This window comes from Erpetoichthys calabaricus, chromosome 10, assembly GCF_900747795.2.
Source record: "Erpetoichthys calabaricus chromosome 10, fErpCal1.3, whole genome shotgun sequence".
NCBI classification, from domain to species: domain Eukaryota; kingdom Metazoa; phylum Chordata; class Cladistia; order Polypteriformes; family Polypteridae; genus Erpetoichthys; species Erpetoichthys calabaricus.
In genome coordinates, this window is record NC_041403.2 from 159,605,366 (window position 1) to 159,627,664 (window position 22,299).

The 22,299-nt window shown below is 43.7% G+C and overlaps 1 protein-coding gene across 1 annotated transcript in view; it reads left to right on the forward strand.

The window, feature by feature from the left end:
- The first annotated feature begins 5,963 nt into the window (after positions 1-5,963).
- LOC114659655 (protein yippee-like 2) overlaps positions 5,964-22,299 on the forward strand; it is an 18,342-nt gene continuing 2,006 nt past the window's right edge. Inside the window, exons 1-4 of the mRNA XM_028812249.2 lie at positions 5,964-7,179; positions 7,299-7,342; positions 9,931-10,039; positions 21,599-22,299. The exon at positions 21,599-22,299 is cut by the window's right edge and continues 2,006 nt beyond it. Coding sequence (XP_028668082.1) covers positions 7,042-7,179; positions 7,299-7,342; positions 9,931-10,039; positions 21,599-21,688 — 381 coding nt within the window. The 5' untranslated portion in view covers positions 5,964-7,041 and the 3' untranslated portion in view covers positions 21,689-22,299. The remainder of the gene's footprint in view (positions 7,180-7,298; positions 7,343-9,930; positions 10,040-21,598) is intronic.

The following is a 22,299-nucleotide window of genomic DNA, read 5'->3' on the forward strand; positions in this document are numbered from 1 at the left end:
CATCCTGACATCCCAGGGTCCCTAGTGCTTTCTTTCCATGTCCGTGATGGAAACTTCCACCTTGCTCTTCATTCACCACTTCAGGATGTTTGGAAAAATTCCAAAAGCAAACGTCACCCAGGACCCTAAACACCCGCACACTCAGATTGCCTGTGAATCCGCTAACCTTTTTTTATTCCTACAGAAAATGAAGTGTAACTCTCTCAAACAACCAAGAACTTCATCGCAAATCGTACAAAATGTTTTAATGATAATTGGATATTATCTATGACACTTACTTATAGGCTTCTCTTTTGCCTTACTGCATTTCACCGTAATATTTGTGACACATTGTTCTTCTGGAATTTTCTGACACAATGTATTCCGTTTTTACAGTTTATTTTTTTCTTTGTTGCAGTAGATTGAGAAGTGGCTCTAACTGGGCCTGATGGTTTAAAGGCACCTTTGACTGCATTTACGTCCCATGCAGAGTTCATTTGGAAGCCGATACACAGCCCTGTAACTAAGAAAATGAGGGCCTGGACAACGGATGAACGAATGCAATAATCAAAAAATCATTGATTGCGAGTGACTGACATCCTATCCAGGGCAGGTTGATTCTTTGTGCCCTTGTGTCCCAGAATTAAATTAATCAGGTTTTATAATGTTAGGTTGTTAGGCTTACTACTGTACGTAACTCCTAAATGACACATTCACAGTCAAATTGCTTTTACTGGTACAATTTATATATGGCAGCCAACTGACCAAAAAACGATGTTCTATCAAAACATAAATGTTCATACAATCAGATCTAACCAGTAACCTATACATTTGCTTCATTTTCTTTTTTATCCAAATTGAAAACATATGTGTTTGCAGCAACAGTGCAATTTTGACTTTGCTATCTAAATCTTTCAAAATGTTGATGGACAAATATGGTTTCCAACTTGTCACGGCTCAACACCTCACCAATTCACAAAGCTGGTAAACTTCTGGATCTTCTCTCGCAGAGCTGCATACCCACAAATGCAGCAGTCACTCCACTACACACATCTGACCACTGTTTTCAGTCAGTTCTTTCTGCTCCTTCCCTTTCTTCTTGCTGCCATTCCTCTCACTGTGTCCTTCCACTGCCACCTCTGCTCCTTCTCTCCCACCTGTTTCTCTTCTCTGGTCTCCTCTACATTCTGTCCTCCTGCCCACTTCTCCCATCTCATTACCAGTGTTGCCACTGACAAACTATGCTCAACTCTGTCCTCTCTCTGCTATTCCTGAATGCAAAAGACACTCCTGTCCATGGCTTTCTGACAGCGCTTAGAATAGCAGAAAGAAAATGGAGGGAGTCAAAGTACCAGGCTGACCTGGGTAAGTATTGATCTCTTCTATCTTCCTTTTCTTCTGCTACTACCAACACTAGGGTAAGTGTCTTTCAGAGCAGGATTAGCAATACCTCCGATGCTCATAGCTTGTTCTCTGTTTTCTCCTCTCTCCTCAGGCCTTCCTTGCTTCCACCCTTGACCTCCTTGATTGATGATGACTTTTTCAGAAAACATTAACCGTCATCAGAAGTCAATTCTCATCACCTCTGCCGGGCAAGTCTGCTTCATCCTGAGCACACCACATTTTCCTCATTCTCTAATCTTTTCACCACTAACATTTCCATCCTTCTTCCTAGTCTCTCCACTACCTTTCCACTTGACCCCATCCCCGTACATCTCCTCAACTTGTTTCTGCAGTAACACACATCAACAGGACCTAAATCAGCACAGGCATTTTTCCTACATTTTTGAAACAGGCCCTAATAACTCACCTCCTCTAGATGACTACACCCAATACATCTCAAGTAGGTAGTTACTAGTCAGCATCTCTCCTCTCCTCTCCTTTCTATGTGAAACATCGGGATGTGCCAACTCTAACCATATTTCGTTCTTTCTCCTTGATCCTAATCAGTCAGGCTTCAACAGGGACCATTCCAACGAGACGGTTCTACTTAGCGTTGTCAACATGTTACGGTGGGCTAGAGCTACCAACCTGTTGTTATATGTCCTCATCCTGCTAGATCTCTCCTCTGCCTTCGACACAGTCAATCACCAGATCCTCCTTGCCACCATCTCTGATTTTGGCATCACAGGGACCACCTTCAGGAGGTCTGAGTCCTACCCCTTCGTCAGATCCTACCATGTGTCATAGTAAGGAGAGATGTCAAAGTACACCAGGCAAGTATGAAGGCGCCTTAAGGACTATGCCCTCTCATCTTCTCTCTATACATCTCTTCACTATATGGCCTATCGTCATGTCTCATGGTTTTTCTTATCAATCATATGCAGAAGATACAGATAGACTGGTTGTTCCCTCCAGAGGACAACACAGTATCAGCTAGGACATTAGCAAATTGCAACATGGATGAAGCAAACTGGCAAAGACAGACTATCTTGTCAGCTAATCCATCTGTTCAGTACACCATCTGTATTCAGCTTGGTTCATTATCATTACCACCCACCAAGTCCGTATGCAACCTTTAGGTGGTGATCGATGACTAGCTATCCATTAAGGACCATGTTTCTATGGTCCCTCAGTCTTGACAATTCACTCTATACAACATCAGCAAGATCAGACTGTATCTGACGGCGTACTGAGTGCAAAACTCCTGGCCCAAGCTTTGGACATGTCATGTCTGGATTACTATACTTCTCTGCTACCAGGAGTACCGACATGTGTCCCCAGGACACTGCAGATGATTCAGATTGCAGTGGCACATCTGGTATTCAGCGAACTAAGGTGGGCACATGCCACTTCTCTATTCAGATCATTATAGTGGCTCCCTGTAGTGGCACGTATTATGTTCAAATCCTTGAGGCTTGTCTATGGAGTAGTCAACGGGTCAGCATCAAGCATGGCATCAAGCGTAGCCATTTTACAGCCATACAGTCAACCTTTTCATTCTCTTCAAGGTCTTAATGTGCAGGAACCCATAAGAAAACCACATAAAGTTATGTCCATAAATATTTGGACAGAGACAACTTTTTTTCTAATTTTGGTTCTGTACATTACCACAATGAATTTGAAATGAAACAACTCAGATGCAGTTGAAGTGCAGACTTTCAGCTTTAATTCAGTGGGGTGAACAAAATGATTACATAAAAATGTGAGGCAACTAAAGCATTTTTTGAACACAATCCCTTCATTTCAGGGGCTCAAAAGTAATTGGACAATTGACTCAAAGGCTATTTCATGGTCAGGTGTGGTCAAGTCTGTCGTTATGTCATTATCAATTGAGCAGATAAAAGGCCTGGAGTTGATTTGAGGTGTGGTGCTTGCATGTGGAAGGTTTTGCTGTGAACAGACAACATGCGGTCAAAGGAGCTCTCCATGCTGGTGAAAGAAGCCATCCTTAAACTGTGAACACAGAAAACACCCATCTGAGAAATTGCTACAATATTACGAGTGGCAAAATCTACAGTTTGGTACATCCTGAGAAAGAGAGCAAGCACTGGTGAACTCAGCAACGCAAAAAGACCTGGACGTCCACGGAAGACATAGTGGTGGATGATCACAGAATCATTTCCATGGTGAAGAGAAACCCCTTCACAACAGCCAACCAAGTGAACAACACTCTTCAGGGGGTAGGCAGGCGTATTGATATCCAAGTCTACCATAAAGAGAAGACTGCATGAAAGTAAATACAGAGGGCGCACTGCAAGGTGCAAGCCACTCATAAGCCTCAAGAATAGAAAGGCTAGACTGGACTTTGCTAAAGAACATCTAAAAAAGCCAGCACAGTTCTGGAAAAACATTCTTTGGACGGATGAAACCAAGATCAACCTCTATGAGAATGATGGCAAGAAAAAAGTATGGAGAAGGTGTGGAACAGCTCATTATCCAAAGCATAGCACATCATCTGTAAAACACGGTGGAGGAGGCAGTGTGATGGCTTGGGCGTGCATGGCTGCCAGTGGCACTGGGACACTAGTGTTTATTGATGATGTGACACAGGACAGAAGCAGCCGAATGAATTCTGAGGTGTTCAGAGACATACTGTCTGCTCAAATCCAGCTAAATGCAGTCAAATTGATTCATGATACAGATGGACAATGACCCAAAACATACAGCCAAAGCAACCCAGGAGTTTATTAAAGCAAAGAAGTGGAAAATTCTTGAATGGCCAAGTCAGTCACCTGATCTTAACCCAACTGAGCAGGCATTTCACTTGTTGAAGACTAAACTTCAGACAGAAAGGCCCACAAACAAACAGCAACTGAAAGCCGCTGCAGTAAAGGCCTGGCAGAGCATTAAAAAGGAGGAAACCCAGCATCTGGTGATGTCCAGGAGTTCAAGACTTCAGGCTGTCATTGCCAGCAAAGGGTTTTCAACCAAGTATTAGAAATGAACATTTGATTTCCAGTTATTTAATTTGTCGAATTACTTTTGAGCCCCTGAAATGAAGGGATTGTGTTCAAAAAATCCTTTAGTTGCCTCACATTTTTATGCAATCGTTTTGTTCACCCCACTGAATTAAAGCTGAAAGTCTGCACTTCAACTGCATCTGAGTTGTTTCATTTAAAATTCATTGTGGTGATGTACAGAACCAAAATGAGAAAAAAGTGGTCTCTGTCCAAATAACTACAGGGTCACGGGGGTCTGCTGGAGCCAATCCCAGCCAACACAGGGCGCAAGGCAGGAAACAAACCCTGGGCAGGGAGTCAGCCCACCACAAGCGTGTCATTATGTTTAGCAGAAATTATGGGATTAGCCTTCCCACTGATTGTCATGTGAGTTGTACATGGAGGTCAGATCGGAGAGTGGGGCCTGTAGGGTTTTGCATGAGTGCCCCAAGCGGTTCAGTGTCAGTTGAACATGAATGTCACATTGATGGGAGTGGAGGAGGCACACAGAGTAGTCATCCACTTGAAGATTAGGAATGGGATGCCAGAGATCAGGGGTTAAGGCACCCAAACACACACACACACAACTTCACCCCAGTGACTCTAGAGGTCTCCATATACATTCTTTGTCCTTTCTTGTTCACTCAGGTATACTGATGCATGGTGTCTGGCATCAAATCTCAATCCAGACACTTCATGTGCAGCTCCTAGATGGTGGAACGAGCTGCCCATCTCCATCTGTACCTCTGATCTCCTCAGTGTGCTTATGATGCGTTTGGGGGCTCCTTTGTTTGATCAAGTTTTTGTGCAATCCAGGATTTGAAACTCGTTCGTATTTTTGTTCTGAGCTCTTCACTTGTGTAGATCAGGTTTTGTCAGCTTGTTCTGCCACTTTTGTTCCCAAACAGTCCCCCAGGCTGATGTTTATTGACTCCATTAAGTTGACCTCTTTTGTAAGCTGCTTTGTATAAACAAATAAATGTAAATGTAGCTAGGACATTATCTAGTTTTAATTCTTCTTCCAGATATGTCTAACTTTTTGTATCAACAGGCATTTGAGACAAGCTTGAAGTACAAGGAAGGGAAGCGAGTTATTTAAGCAGGAGCACTGTTGGGAGTAGCGGTGAAAAAGTTTAACAGTAACCAAAAACATTTATTATAATGTACACTGTACTATAAACGGCATTATACAAAATGATGTTTAATTGACAGACTAAAAATATTCATAATACAAAAAGTTAAACGCGGACTTTATTTTTCTTGTTCTTTATCAGGATTGATTGGCGGTGTATCTATATTAGATAAGTACTAAACACTGGCATTTGCATGACATTGCTCTTTACTGGGTTATCATGAGGACTTTTATTTAATAACAATTTATAATGACAACCACATTTTTTTCCTCGAGTGTCGTTGTTATTATATGCGTTGAGACTCGCTGCTCAGAAACAGCGGAGCGGGCAGCGGTGAAGATCTCTCTCCGTATTTCTTGCTTCTCCCCTGTGTTCGTCACCCCTGTCACCCTTTGTCTCCTGTTCGCTGTCTTCGCCGCCCCCGCCTTCTCCTCCTCCTCCTCCTCGTCGTCACTGATGACTCAATGTTTTGATGCCCAAGACCTTCATTCAGCCATTGAAGTAGAGACGCAGGAGCTCACAGGCTGCCCGACGCTTCTTCTCACCTCTCCAGGATCAGAAGACAAAGCCGTTCCGATAAATACTGGCAGATCGTTTTTAAAATTGATCAGCAGAGGCAGACGCGCACACTCCGCAATTGATTCTTTCACCCGGGGTAGCCTTATGGTCGTTCGTGCACTGCTTTCATCTCCGGATTCGCGGAAAGTAAATAGATAATGCTGTAATGTTTATGTTGTGTAAGTGCGCTTAATGCTGTTGAATTTTTAAACAAAGGCAAGAATAAAGTCGAACGATGCCAAATATGCTTTTGCGTGTCAAAATCGCCGTGTCCCATATTGCATGGCTTCTGCAAGAATACTCGAAAAGGATTGATTTTTTCGGACTGTGAATGAAGTGCGGCATCGCAGTCGATCATTGCGAACGCGATTTACTTGTTTAACTTCGTCACGTGCGGTCACACGGAAAGCGGCATGCTTGAGCGTTTTCGCAAGGCATCGTCTTCTGCTGCTCTGCAAGGAAAATAAACAAGCGCACACGAGTTGACACGCATCTCGGACGGCGCGTGCTCACCCACACGCACACCAAACAGGCGCGCGCGATCGAGAACTTGGACCCGCTCACGCGCTTCAGGAGAAGTCCCCTGCGCGGCTCCGACTTAACACGTTCGCTTTGCTTTCAAACAATCGGAGCCGAACCGCTGCGCCGTCTCACAGCATGAAGACGACGGCGATTTGCACGTGTGGCCTAGCCGACATCTAGAACAGTATGTGCTTTGCTTCTTCTCATAGCACAAGTACAAGAATCTGAGGGGTTGGCGAAGTGCCCCCCCCTGTCAAGGTCAGCACAACACCACGGCGAGCCTAGGCACCCTGCTGTCGACCTGCTTTTCTTGCCAGCGTCTCTGTGGGGTCTGCGCAGCGCCCCAGAACCCTGGCAATAACGCAGGCGCCCCACATATTGGGCTACTCCAACTGCACCCCCCAGTGCTCGGCAGCGTCCCTGCCCACCGTGCGATCGGAAGGGGCAATGCCAACAGCGTCGCGGCAATGGCACCCCGCGGAGGCACGGCACAGGCAGAACAACATGCCAGGACCTTTCGCTCTTACCTGCCAATGGGGGTCCGGACGTACAGCTGCATCCACTGCAGAGCCCATCTTGCTGACCACCACCAACTCATTTCTAAGGTACATGTTAAAAGTGAACGCAGAGTGCTGGACATATTGAGATGCTTAGTTTGACTTTTTTTTAATTATTGCAAATGTTATAGTTTTTTTTTTTTTCAAATCTCTTTCTTTTATTCCAGTCCTTCCAAGGGAGCCAAGGAAGAGCTTACCTTTTCAATTCCGTGTAGGTACCATGTCTTTCAAAATTGATGAAAATTTGTAAATTATAATGTGCCTTACCATTCAACTGGTGCTGTTTGGATTTTGTTTTTTGGTACGAATGTGCTGGGTTCAAACTTTGTGACTAGTCATTGTCTGCCTGGAGTTTGTAAGTTCTTTTGCCCTGAGTCTTCCTCTCACCTCTCCAAAGTCCGGTTGAATGGCAAATCTAAATTGGCCCTGTGCAAGTGTGTGTGACCGTGTGCGTGTGTGTTTGAAGTGGCCCAAAGATAGACTGACGCTAGTTGACACCTTGTGCCCTTTTGGTCTAGAATTGAATTAAACAGGTTTGAGGATGTTAATTTATTTTATGATCACTTCCTTCCTTTCCAGTTGGGATAGGCTGACACCCAAACCAACGCTGGTTGACACCTTCTGTCCTTTTGGCCCAGAATTGGATTTAGCAGCTTTGAGGATGTTAGGTTAATTCAGTAGTTCTCAAACTGTGGGGGCGCAAATGTTGCCATATGTGGCGTAATTTCGCTATTCATAGGAAAATTTTAAACTTGTAGCGGTGTATTAGCAACAAAAAATATAGGAATAAATTTAATTAGGGTTTCAAAAAAACGTTAGGGGGGCGCGATTAAAACTGTAATGAAAACTCGGGTCGCAAATACTTAAAGGTTGAGAAACGCTGGGTTAATGAATGATCATTTAAATCCTATTCAGTCTGGATGGACTGACACCCTGCCCAGGGCTTGTGTCCAGTTATGCTTGGATGGGTTTTGAGCCCCAGCAACCCAGAATTGGATCAAGAAGGTTGGAGAATGTCAGGTTATGGTAATTTCATTCTTAACACCTCTCTTCTGAAATGTTGCTGTACTGAGAGAGAGTCCATTCTGAGTGGGCTGGAGATCCATCATCTTGTAAAAAAAAACATCTTATGAGATCTCAAATTCCTGGCCTACAAGTATTTTTGTAGCCTGAACCTCTCTTACTTTGGAAAACCGAAGAGGAGTTTCTTGTAACGTTCACCTATTCATACCAGGAACTTCACTATTCTAGTATCCTATGCCAGAATATTCCACAACCCTGTGGTTTTGAGCTTTTGTTCAGCAGTGTTATCAGTAAAGTGTCTGAGCTTTACAACCTGAACCTCATCGGCATCGGAATGGTGAAGTTAGATTTCTTCTAGGCTTATTTTTTGGACCTAGAGCAGTGTAACTTCTGCATGTTATTATATCCAAAATTTATTATTTTAAGCTCTCTAGTGTTATTTAATTAGTAATCAAAACACTTACTTTAAGTGAAGCCCCAGAAAACAATAATCAGAGTCTCTCCGAATTTCAGTAAGGTGAATGTACGTTTTTCTAGGGTGATGGACACCATAATACAGATGGAGACCAGAAAACATCTTCTGTAACACATTACGCATCACTTAGTAGGTTCGTAGCCCCCCTGCAGATAAATCTGCTACTACTACAAGTATGTAAAATGGAAAAAGTGTGTGTGTGTTGGGGGGTTGCTTGGGTTTAGCACCCATGGAGTTCCATGCTAGTTGAAGAAGTTGTCCCCTTTAGGTTTTCATGCTGCTGATGAGCAGAAAAGGGAGGAAAGAGGCGACTGGGCTCTTGAAGATCATGGGATGGGATGGGGAGGGGGGGTTGATGATCAGTAGCAGAATGCTTGAGATCATGGGACGGGGGTGTTTCTTAAAGGTGAGATGAAATCATGAGATTTGGTGTTTTGAAGATAGAGATAGAGGGTCATTTCCGGAGGGTGGGACTGGACCTCGTGTCTGCCTGGGGGATTGCCAACCAGGATCCCAAGTTGTTTCGTCGTGTAGTGGGTGCAGCAACGCACTGTACTGGTGCATGCTCCCCAATTTGACTTGGTGTTTTGAATATCAGGAGCTGAATGCCTGAGATCTTGGGACTAAAACCCCTGAAGCCCCCCCAAAACGACACCACTCTCTTAAAAAACTAAAATTCAGGAGACTCCTGGAGACCCCATACTCTAAACTACAATCATTTATTTTATGTTTTGTCCATCGTGTCTATCGTGTGCTTGTGTCCTATGTTTTTCTTGCTACCAGTACTTGTTAAATTTTGCACAATAAATTTGACTCTGATATGTTTCTATTTATTGTGGACGAGTGAGGTATGACACGGGATCCAAAATAAACGTTGGGAGTGGCAACCGGGTCATCCCGTTTTAATAATGGTGCTGGGCAAGACCGGAAATAGCACTCAGTGACGCAAAAACAAACTAAAAACGCTAGGCTGCAGTTGAGCGGTCAGGTCTGGGGTGGAGGTCTGTCCTGCGGGGAGATTCTACGGCCAAATGAGAAGCCACCTTCTGGGAGCGCCTCGAGTTTATAGTCCTCTGACCGGAAGGGGCGGAGTCATTGGGTGTTTTCCCAGAGCTGTGGGAATAGAAATAGATAATGCTGTTAGCAACGGCTCCCCCCCTCGTCCAGGGGTGGTATTGCTTAGCTCAAATAAGCCCACAAGGGGGCCCTCAGAGGCGCATGTGTGACTGTATATTAACTTTGCATGTTGCTATTTCTTTTTCTGAATATTAACACTTTAATTATTTCCTCCTTCACAACAGAGTGAATGTGGGCTGTGGACCGGCTGAAGAGAGGGTCCTGTTGACAGGCCTGCATGCTGTGGCTGACATTTATTGTGAAAGCTGCAAAACAACGCTGGGTTGGAAATATGTAAGTCAGAGGCTCTTTCTCTCGTTTCTTTCTCTGATATTGTCACATCTGTCTTTATACTATATGTAATGTTCTGCACGGCGAATGTGCTTTGTAACTGGCAGTCGGGACTCGGACTGTGACACATCTTTATTGTTGTGATCACAGAACTGTTAACTACAAATAAATAATGTCTTCTGTAAGAATTGTGGCAATGATGGCAAAGTGTTCCATCTTGTTTCATAAGGGATCCTACTCCGTTGGGCTCTTGAGCAAAGCCATTGCTGTACAATGGATGACCCTGTGCTCTGACCTCTAAAGGTCATGCAGAAAAGACAATTTTCTATTAGGGTTAATAAATTAATATCAAAATCCAATCAAAGGAGCATGCAGTTTATACTTGAGAGGAGAAGATGAATATGATACACCTTTTTATTATTATTATTATTAGCTGTAAGTAAGTGGACGCTAGGTGGCAGTTTTTCCCATCTTTTTCCCAGTAGACAGACACAGCACACCGGTTAAAAACACTAAGAAGACTTCTAATATTTTTCTTCTTCAAAATTGTGCCTCCAAAGCACCACAGCCACAGTAAAGCAATAATAATTCCTAATTTCTCCGCCACACCTCCCAGCAAGCTCTGTCCTCTACCTCCCAACTCCGGCTTGCTTGCTGGGTTCACGGCAGTCCTTTAAATAGTCCTTGACCCAGAAGTGCTTCTGTCCTTCCGTCCACGTGACGTTGAAGTACTTCCGGGCCATGTAAGCAGTAGGGACTCCCCAGTCTTCCTGCAGCATCTCCTGGCGGCACCCATGGTACCCTGCAGGACTGTGTTGCCGAACTCCAAGTCCCATCGTGCCCAGCGGGCAAGTGGGGCACCGCTGCAGTCCAGGGAAGCTACCATCTATTGTCCTGGGGAGAGGCAGTCTCCTTGATAAGCTGCCTTCCCCCATCCTTCTGTTACTGGGGCGTCCCGGCCAGGATAAACTGCCGGCTGTCACTTACATAGTGTTCCTCAAGTTCAGGCTTTGTGGGAATCAGACTCTACTAATGGAGGACTGTGCACTGAAAAGTATACTCTTAAAAGTGTCAGTTTAGATTCACCAACAAGTTTATCAAAGCCCACGCAGACGCAGATAACATAAAACGTCACACAATGAGTGCCAGACTGGGGTGTAAAGGAAGGGCGCAAGAGCTACTAGGCAGCAGTGCCAGCCACTGCTCTGTTGGGTTCCTTCATACATGTAAAAACGTTTTAGAATAATATAGCTTTTTTATTTAATCCCAGCTTTAAGTGATCCACAACACTGAGGCAAATTCAACTAAAGTTGAACGCTTGATTAAGTTTGCTGCTCCTTTGCACTCACTAACTCTATTAAGTTTGTGATCCACTTCTAGATTTCTTCCTTTGAGATGCTTTGTCATGTCTTTGTTGGAGGTGATTTTGCTTGACCTGTTGTGTCCAGCAGGGGGCCTCATGCTCCTTGGGACTATCTATATATATAAAATCCCTATGTGTGTCCAGATGTGGGTGTCTTCTGGTGAAGTGCGCATGCGCGGGGCACGGTGCGACGCGCGATATTACTGTCAGAGAAAGTAGAGGCGTTTTATGGAGATACAAACCAGTATTACTGCGAGAGGAAATTAAAGGTACACAATACAGTGACGCATATTGCAGCCACATACAAGCCAGTATTACTGTCAGAGGAGATTAAAGGCATATTACCGACGCGCACGCCTGTATTACCGCCAGAGAAAATTAAAGGTATATTACGGACGTATGGACGTATATTACAGACGTACAAGCCAGCGGACGTACAAGACGGTATCCTTCAATAAGGGCGTGCACAAAAAGGCGAGCCTCAATTGGGCGCAGCGAATAAAGGCACACGTAAATAAAGATCTGCACCTGTTGCTCTTCACATATTCCAGAGCCATTTGAACTAAATTATCTACGCGCCCTAATTGAATAGAGCCGTACAAGACAGTATCACTGTCACAGAAAATTAAAGACACACAATATACAGCGGCAGCCCACGAAGAACGGTCAGCTCAGCAAGTAAACATCAACAAAAGAAAGGCTGAAAGAAAGAAAAATACGACCAACAAAAAGAATGAGGTCAAAGTCCCTTGCCATTTAATATAGACTGTTCCTACTAATGTTTATGCACTACTGTTCTAGCGCCCGTTATTGTAACGGGCTAAATGACTAGTCTACATATAAAAGGCAAAGCCCTCACTGACTCCTCACTAATTCTCCCACTTTCCATATAGGTGGGAAGCTGAAATTTCGCGTGCTCATTCCTTGCAGTGTTCTTACAAAAGTTAGGTATGTTTCATGTCCTATTGCAACACCCAAGGGGGTGGGGGGATGGGTATACCCCCTAAACTGTATATATCGATAGGGGAAACACCTCTTCACTATTTCTGCAACTTTCAATATATGTAGGAACCCCAAATTGCCTATGCTTATCCTTTACTTACATACACTAACTATGTTTCATGTCGTGCCGTGCCCCGTAACGAACTTTCGAAAATAACGTCTTCTATTTTGGCGGGTTCTCACCATTATACCGTAAGGAACTTTCGGAACTGACCTCTCCTTTTGGCGGTTTCATTCCTTATTTCCGTTAACAGATGATTTATTTCACGGCAGAGACGCACGAGGGCCGCCCACCCGGTCCCCCTTCCTATTTCCGCACGGCCGCTGTCCGCGCACCTACCACGTGGTTGGCTCCCTGCCTATATACATTAACGACATCCGTTATTTTTAAAATGTTTCCTTTTCTTTATCATAACTTCTTTAGCACACTACTTCTCTGCTGCGAAGCGCGGGTATTTTGCTAGTTTGTTATAGAAGGTGTGATTAAAAAAAAAAACGAATGAGTGAATGTTTAAATAAAAATGTAAAAAATTATTTCAGTAAAACACACATTGCCACTAATCCCCCCTCAAAATACTCCCCCACGATTTGAACACACTTATCCCCTCGTTCTTGCCACTCTCTGAAGCAGTTCTCGAAGTCCTCTTTCATGAGTGTCTTTATTTGCGCTGTCCTGGCTGACCTATGAACCTTGACTTTCATAAACACCCCACAATACTCACCTCTGGGAACCATAATAGCGGGTTAGGCTTCATGAATCTTGGGCTGCGGCTTATACTCATTCATTTTCCTCTCCGCTTCACTCAGTTTTCTACCATTGTGAGAGCTGCACAAGATCGTCTTCCTATGTCCCCGCAGGTCCTGGATTAGGTGGGAAGTGACCCTCTAACCCCTTGGCGATTGATCATGTCAGTGAACATCAGGTTGTTTTAGTGAGGCAATAACAAAACTTATTTCATCTCAACCTCTATGTGTATTTGCGGAGAAACTAGACATATCAAACACTAGGAGATAAATAAATGACAACATACAACCAGAATGGTTTTATTCAATATCCACACAGGGGGTTCACCTAGAGCAGTTACTGAGTTCTCACAGTCTTTACTTCTTAAGCCACTTTAGATGCTTGTGAATACTGGGATGCGGTTGTAGGTGGCGAGCCAGACAGTAATGTCAATGACTAAATCCTCACTTTTTTGAACTTTTATGTTCAAAAAACCCAAACATTCGTCTCTGTGTTTTTCCGTTTGTTCACACTGTCCTGGCATTTTTAACCCAGAAAAATGGAGACTTTTGAAAATGTTCCCTGTAGCCATTGTGGACCACTGGGGCGTGTACAGCTGCCCTAAGCCGACACAGACAGGCAGACACAAGTTTGCCACACAACACACACTTTTATTTACAGGTGGGGGTGCTTTCTCTGCCCCCCACAGCAACACAATAGCCACAACAGTACAGCAAAGTAAGCACAGCCCCTTCTCTTTGCCAGTCCTTCTGCCTCCACTCCTCTTCAGCGAGCTTCATGCACCTCCTCCCGACTCTGGCTCCTCGAATGGAGTGAGGCGGCTCCTTTTATTCAGCACCTGGAAGTGCTCCGGGTGGCTCATCATGATTAGCTGGTGTGGTGGAAGTCGAGTATAGGGCTCTGCAGCTCCCCCTGGTGGCCCCCATGGAACCCAACCAGGCTCCCACTCCCCAGTCTGCCCTGCAGGAATCCATGGTGCCACAGCCACCCAGGAGGGCTGCCCCCTAGCGTCCCAGGGGAGGTAGTGCCTTGCAGGTGTTATCTCGCAGGTGGCGCAGTGGTAGTGCTGCTGCTTTGCAGTAAGGAGACTGTGGAAGATTGTGGGTTCGCTTCCCGGTTCCTCCCTGTGTGGATAACGCTTTGAGTACTGAGAAAAGCGCTATATAAATATAATGAATTATTATTATTATCTCCCCCCGTTCCTTCCATCTAGCCAGGTAATGGCCGAGACCACCCGGCACACCGTGTACTTCTGAATACGCCGGCTCGTCACTGTAGTGTGGACGGGTGAAAGCAGAGAGCTTTGAAAACGGCAACTCTTGGGCTGTGAGGCTAAGGATCTGTGCTGGTATCCAGAAGGTTGCCGGTTCGAATCCCAGTCACTGCCAAAAGAGATCCTTGAGCAAGACCGTTAACCTGTAATTGCTCCAGGGGTGAAGTACAATGGCTGACCCAGCGCTCTGACCCCAAGGGGTATGCGAAAACGAACAAATTCCTAATACAAGAAATGGTATAAGGCGAAATAAAGAACAAAATAAAAATAAAACTCTGATTGGCTCATGCTTATTAAGTGGCCCTTCCCTGATTGGATCCTCCTCATTACATCTTCTCAGGCGCTACTCCCAATAACAATTCCACCTCATGGTCAGTCCAAACAAAACAATTATTTTTTCTTCAGTGGACAGACTGTGACGTCTTCATTCCGGCACTATGAAGGTTCTTTGTGATTCCAGCTGCAGGTCTCCTTGTTGTTCTCCTTGTCCCCATTTATTTTTCTTCATTAACTGTAATTTCCTTTTGTTGATCTGGCCATTACAAATTGCAAAACATTTTTCAGATACCGTATTGTAAACTGTTAATGATGCCATCTCCATTTGAATTCTATCTTCTTATATAACTAGGGGGCTGTGCCCTCTGCTTGCTTCGCTCACCCACCCCCGGGTTTGGTTAACAAATACAATTTAAAGAGATTATTATTTTCATGAGAATTTTTACATACTCTTTCGATTCTATGTTGCATCGCTTCTCCGTGATCGTAACACCTGACCGAATTATGGTTTCCTTGAAATTTAAACTTGTCGTAGCTTTAATTGTTGCGAGACCACAGATTCTCATAGCATATGGCCCTGAATCGTGTAATTGATGCGAACGCAAAAAGATTATTGCAGACTCGTATATTTTGCTTGTAGTGTTTGTGGATTTCAGTTTCACCAAACAAGAAATCTTTTATTTCTCTTGGATACGCCTCTTCATTGGGAAGAAACACTGTTTTTCCCTAATGGCAACACGAATTAGACAATCTACAAGTCTCCGACTTAAACTTTAGAGCCAAACAATATCTACATACTTCTGCCATATCACCCATGTCCATGTATTTGATCTCTTTTTGCTGTTCCGTTATTTCACCGAGTAATAATTTCCGTTTGTTTGCGCTAATGCGATCTTTACTTTCTTTTTTTTTGATACTTTCGAATTTTACTACTTTCATTTTCTTTAACTTGCTCTGCACGTGTATCGCGCCAATGTTTTTGAACGTCTTTATGAAGTCTTTTATTTCTGCCCCCGGTTGGACCTACGAGGTTTTCAATTCAACTTGATCCTGGCTGATTATTACTTTCCTTATTTTCAGAATTTGCACATGGATTATTTTTGTTGTCTTCTTTCCATGTTCTTCTCTTTTCAACGCGCTGCTGTTTCTTCTTCGCTTAGTCGTTGACGTGCCATCTAGAAGGTATAAAATTTTTAAGAGCTGAGAGCACATGAACTGTGTCTGCTAAAAGCATTCCAACAACTGAGAGGTTAGATGTCCGTGATCTTGTTTTAAATTGGTTGTTCTCGCGGGACGTCAAAGTGTCTTTCCGAGAAGGTCACGTCTCGACCCAAGACTTTTTTTCTATAATAGAGAGATACGCTACTGTGGCTGTCCGTTTGACTGTCCAGGATTTTAAATCACCTGTAGTTCACAAACCGTTTGACCTGTTGACCTGAAATTTGGTACACATATACTACGTGACGTCTGCTATCCGCTTTTGAGGGTGATGATTGACCTCCAAGGTCAAAGATCAACCCAGGAAAGTCAAAAATCAAATAACCTGTAGCCTGAAATTTGGTACACATATACTACGCTGAAACTCTGCAGTACAACTTTATATTAAAAGCAAAGAGTTTTGGAATTATTACTCTTTTTAATTTAATTTAATTTTATTGTAGAATCAACTCTCGGCAGCGGGTACGGGCGCGGAGTGTGGTCAAGTCGAGTGTATTCACTGCACGTTATCGTGCCGTACGCCTTTACTGGTCTTTGTTATAAAATCCAAAACACTTGCCCTTTTTTCACTGCCGGCATTTGAGTCATCTGTGTGGGTTTATACCCACCGTCTCCTAAGGCGAAGTCCAAGATGACACATTCACTGTCAAAGTGCAAATACTTGGAGCATTCATATCTGGCAGCCAGCTGACCAAACGTTACACAAAAAAATGATGGTCTTTCAAAGTATAAATCACAAATAGGCCACTAGCCTATATGTTTATTTCACATTTATTTTTTTCACCTCGAATTGAAACTATTTGTATAGAATGGATTCAGAGAGTATTGAGACCCCTTCACTTTTTTTGTTATGTCGCAGCCTTGTGCTACAATCATTCAAATTCATTTTTCCCCACATCAAGCAACTCTCAATAGAAATAACAAAGCAGAAAATTAGGAATTGTTGTAATTTTATTAAAAACTAGCTGAAGTACAGTGCATCCGGAAAGTATTCACAGTGCGTCACTTTTTCCACATTTTGTTATGTTACAGCCTTATTCCAAAATGGATTAAATTCATTTTTTTCCTCAGAATTCTACACACAACACCCCATAATGACAACATGAAAAAAGTTTACTTGAGGTTTTTGCAAATTTATTAATAAAAAAAGTGAGAAATCCCATGTCCATAAGTATTCACAGCCTTTGCTCAATACTTTGTTGATGCACCTTTGGCAGCAATTACAGCCTCAAGTCTTTTTGAATATGATGCCACAAGCTTGGCACACCTATCACCATTTAAGAGGGGGTTTCGAAGGAGGAACCGCGTCTCCTTGGGGTGCGTTCAGCCCCCCTCTTCACAATGCGAGCGGCAGAGATGCGAAGTGGCTGGTATGTAGCGCAGGCTGGAATGGGTTGGCGAGCAAAGTGAGCAGAGGCCAATGCCCCCTAGTATTAATGAAAAAGAAGTGAAACAAAATGCCAAACAGTGTAAATATCTCACCTCTCCCCTCCCCTCCCCTAACACCCCCAACCTAATAAGTGAACAGCGGAATATTATAATAAACGGTGCAGCAATTAAAAATACCATGCAAACCCTCCCTTGACCCTACACTGAACGTAAAACAGATATGATGCACAAGAAACAAGAAATTGTCCAGTGTATGATTAATGGAAATGCCCATGAACCGGTTTGAAACTGTCCAGCGGTAACTGCAATATGGAAGCACTCAATTGTTCGCTCCTCTCCCGAAATAAAAAAAGAAACGGCCTCCCCCTTTGGTCCTCGGCGTGTCCTGATACTACTGAACCCCCGGGTTTTGCGAGAACAGCGAGATCGTTACAGGTTATGTGACGACCCGGATCGGCGTTCCTCTGTTTCTCGTGATGCGTTCGATGTTGTGTTCTGTTTATTTTCCTTCTCCTTGTTTCCTTCCTCTATTTTAATAAGAAATAATCCGGATGGACTTGACGGGTGGACAGGAAAATTACCTTGAGGGGTCACGGTCCTGCAGTGTTCTCCTTTCCCCCTTTGTTTCCAGGGGGACAACATTTACACAGACGCACCATAGACTACTTAAACGGGACAATGCTACGAAAGATGCGCCTCGGCACAAAACACATTAAGACGTCCCCACCGCTACAAGGTTAAGGAAAGAAGGAAAAGGTTTGTGTGATTTTTGTTTTGTTTTTTTTTTTAATGGTGACCCTGTTGTCCCATCCGTTATCCACGCTGCATTTCTATCAATGTCTCTGCTCTCGTGAGTCGAGAGTTTGTTCTTTTTGGGTTTGATTGGATTCCAGAATTGTGATAACTCATTGTTGGTTTGTAACTATGAATGCCATCACGTCTGAGTCATCCTCTTAGTTCAAGGTGGACAGTTTGCACTGCTTAAATTATAAAGAAAAGCTGACAAAGAAGGAGTTCAAAAATAAAACTTTGATTCTCCTTTGTGTTGCGCTGCCCTTCTAATCTCGATCAAGTCTCACCCAACAACCTCCTGCAGAAGCTCACGATACTCCTGTTTACATTACAGTAGATAGAAGCAGCATGGCACGTTGACCAGGTAAGCGATGTTAAGCTTTGGTCATTTGGTCAGCTGGCTTCTGTCTGTTTCAATGTTTCACTTGTTGTAAGCCAGCAGGTGGCACTGGTGTGCAAAACTGTAGCATGCTGGGAAAAAAAATCTCAAGGTGAAAATTTTGGATTCCAAAGTAGTCTGCTTTATCCATATGATCCATTATGTCCCTAGAGAGCAACTATGTAAAATGTGGTCCAGATCGGTCAAAGGGGATAGGATTGTATAGGGAGCAGACAGACAGACATACTTTTTATTTTATATAAAGAGGTAAAAAAAAAAGTGAACTCTTCCATTGATACAAGTTTTCAGACCCTTAAATGAGTACTTAGTTGAAGCCCTGGAGTCTGGAGTCTTCTTGGGTTTGACATAGCAAGCTTTGCAGTTTCTGCTCTTCTCTGCAGACGCGTGGAGACCATCATTTTCAGGTCTCTCCAGAGATGTTTAAGTGGGTTCAAGTGTACTCTTTGGGTGGGCAACACAAGGATATTCCCAGATTTGTCCCTAAGGCACTCCTGTGTTGTTTTTGCTTCATGCTTTGTGCCATGGCCTGGTTGAAACTTTGGCCACGTCTGAGATCCAGAACACTCTGGAAGAGGTTTCCGTTAAGGATATCTCTGTACTTTGTTCCGTTCGGTTTCCCCTTAACCCCGTCTAGTCTCCCAGTCCAGGCTGCTGAAAAACAACTCCACAGCATGGTGTTGCCACCTCCATACTTCACTGTTGGAATGGCATTGCACCGATGACTAATCTTAGTTTAATCAGACCAGAGAATCTTGTTCCTGACAGTCTAGGAGTCTTTTAGATGCCTTCTGGGAAACTCCAAGCGAGCTTCCATGTGTCTTTTATTGAGGAGAAGCATTTGACTGGTCACCCTGTTGTAAAGCCAAGATTGGTGGAGTATTGCAGTGATGGCTGTCCTTCTTGGGAGTGCCTCCCATTTCCACAGAGAAGACCATTGGGGTCATGCAGGGCCATCTTAACAGCATTATAGGCCCCCGGGCAAAGCAGTGCACTGGGACCCCTACCTACACAACCACTCAACAAGTCATAACATACATGGATTAGCATGGGGCCCCCAGGAAACTGCCCAGCGTGCCCACACGTTAAGACAGCCCTGGGTTCATGGTCTCCTCTCTTTCCAAGAGCCTTCTCCCACAATTGCTCAGTTGGTCTAGATGGCAAACTCTAGGGAGAGTCATGATTCCATCTAAGAATTATGAAGGCCACTGTGCTCTTTAGAACCTTGAATGCTGCAGAATTTGTTTTTTCTCGCCTTCCCCAGATGAGTGCTGTCTCTAAGCTCTGCAGACAATTTATTCGACCTCACAGCTTGGCCTTTTCATACCTATGGGACCATCCATTAACAGGTGTGGGCCTTTCTCAACCAGTCCAGTCAATTGAATTGACCACAGGTTAACTCCAAAAAGGGAATTGAGACATCACAATGGTGATGCATAGAATGGGGTGCAGCTGAGCCAAATTTCAAGTGTCATAACAAAGGGTCTGAATACTTGTGTCAGTGTGATAGATTATGTGAATTTCCCCTTGGGATTAATAAAGTTATCTATCTATCTATCTATCTATCTATCTATCTATCTATCTATCTATCTATCTATCTATCTATCTATCTATCTATCTATCTATCTATCTATCTAGTTCAGGTTTTTTTTTTTTTTTTTTTAATAAATTTGCTAAATTGCAAAAGTTCTGTTTTTGCGTTTATCATGCTGGGGTATCCAGTGTTGTCCGATGAGGGAAATAATGCATTTAAATAAATTTAGCACAAAGATGCAACATAAAAAGTGAAAACGTGAAAAGGTCGGAATATTTTCTCAATCCACCGTATGCAACAAACTTGCAGTTTTGACTTCAGGCTCTAAACTGTGTGACCGCTAGGGGGCATTGCAGCACCTCAAACTCCAGATACAATTATATAGACACAAGTCCTGTTATAATAAAAAGGCTTTATTTGTATTCAAATACCTTATAACGGTTTTTGCAATTCTCACACCAGTTGTTTTCCTTCATCTTCCACTCTTCCAGCCAAGCTTCGTCCTCTTCCGCCTGACTCTGACTCACGTGGCTGAGATTGGGACGCTTCTTTTATCTAAGACCCAGGAGAGTTTCCGGTACTAGGACAGGGTCGACTGGATGTCCCGGAAAATAGGGATTAAGAATCCCAGCAGCTCCCAATGCTGGCCCTCATGGAACCCAACAAGGCAGCCCCAATGGACTACAGATCCCAGCATGCCCTATGGGTGTCTGTGTGGGAATCCCAACCCCAGGGATACTGCTATCTGTTGTACAGGGGGAGAAAATGTTCAGCCATACTTACAGTTATCACCCTTGGTCTTTCTATTGTATTGGCCTCCCAGCTGACTAAGGATCTTGTTTAATCCTGGCTGGGTTGCCAGTCCATTTGTGCTGTCCATTACAATACCGAAAAACTTTACAATGTTAGAGCAATCTGGACGAGAACAGGCCAGTAAGCCCAACAAAAGCTCGCCAGTCCTATCCTCTTAATTCTTCCAAAATAACAACGAGTTGAGTTTTGAGAGTCCCTGAAGTCCTACTGGCTACCACACCACTTGATCACTTATTCCATGTGTCTGTGGTTCTCGGTGTGAAGAACATCCTAACGTTTGTGCAAAATTTACCCTTCCATCTGTGACCCCATGTTCTTCATGAAGTCATTTTAAAGTCACCGTCTTGATCCACCGCACTAATTCCCTTCATAATATTAAACACTTCAGTCAGGTTTCCTCTTAAACTTCTTTTGCTTAAACTGTAAAGGCTCAGCTCTTTTAATCTTTCTTCATAACTCGTCCCCTTCAGTTATGGAATCAGCCTAGTTGCTCTTCTTTGGATTTCTTCTAGGGCTGCTATGTCTGGTGGGCCCAAAACTGCACACAGGACTCCAGATGAGGCCTCACCAGTGTGTTATAAAGCTTGAGCAGAAGCTCCTTGGACTTGCACTCCACACATACAAGGCGCTATATAACCTGAAATTCTGTTAGCCTTCTTCATGGCTTCTAAACACTGAAGACAATCACTGTTAACTGATAAATGCTGTTTCCAGAGTATCTGTTCCTCCAAGTATGACTAAACCTTTTGTATCATTGCAGGAGCACGCGTTTGAGACAAGCCAGAAGTACAAGGAGGGGAAGTATATAATTGAAGTAGCGCACATGGTGAAAGAGAACTGCTGGGAGTAACCCTGGGAAAAGTGCAACAGTGGCCATAAGCAAATCCATCGCTCTCTACTTTTCATCACTTCCAACTGTTGTCCGCTGAATCTCATTGTCAGAGTAGGCTGCAGAGGATGAACTGAGCTCATGGACTTGTGTTGCGTGGAGGACAGCTGCCTCTTTGTTAAGAATTCTCATATTTTTACAAATGATGCTGTTATCTCAGCATTTCATATTAATCTCAGGCAAATGTGATGCACAGTGCGCTGCATGGATGATGAGATTCTACTGGGACCATGTAATAATCAGCATCTTAATATCGTTAGAGACGTACAAACAATCTGACATAGATGCATCGATACATGGGTACAAGTACACAAAAGGAAGAAGAAAAGTTTGTATGTGGACTCTCCAAGTGTCGTTCACTTAACTCAAAAGATGTCGAGTTTCACATCAGGATGGACTCCAACACGTTTGGGGCGCACCTTGACTGATCAAAGGAGCAAATTAAAGCCCTCACAGAACCAACGGTGACATATGTCGTGGTGGACCTAACGGTTATCTGCTCTGATCTGGGAGACGTTGCCAAAAGTTGAACTGGGTAGCGAAAAGTGAAAATGAACCTCTCTAGTCCATTA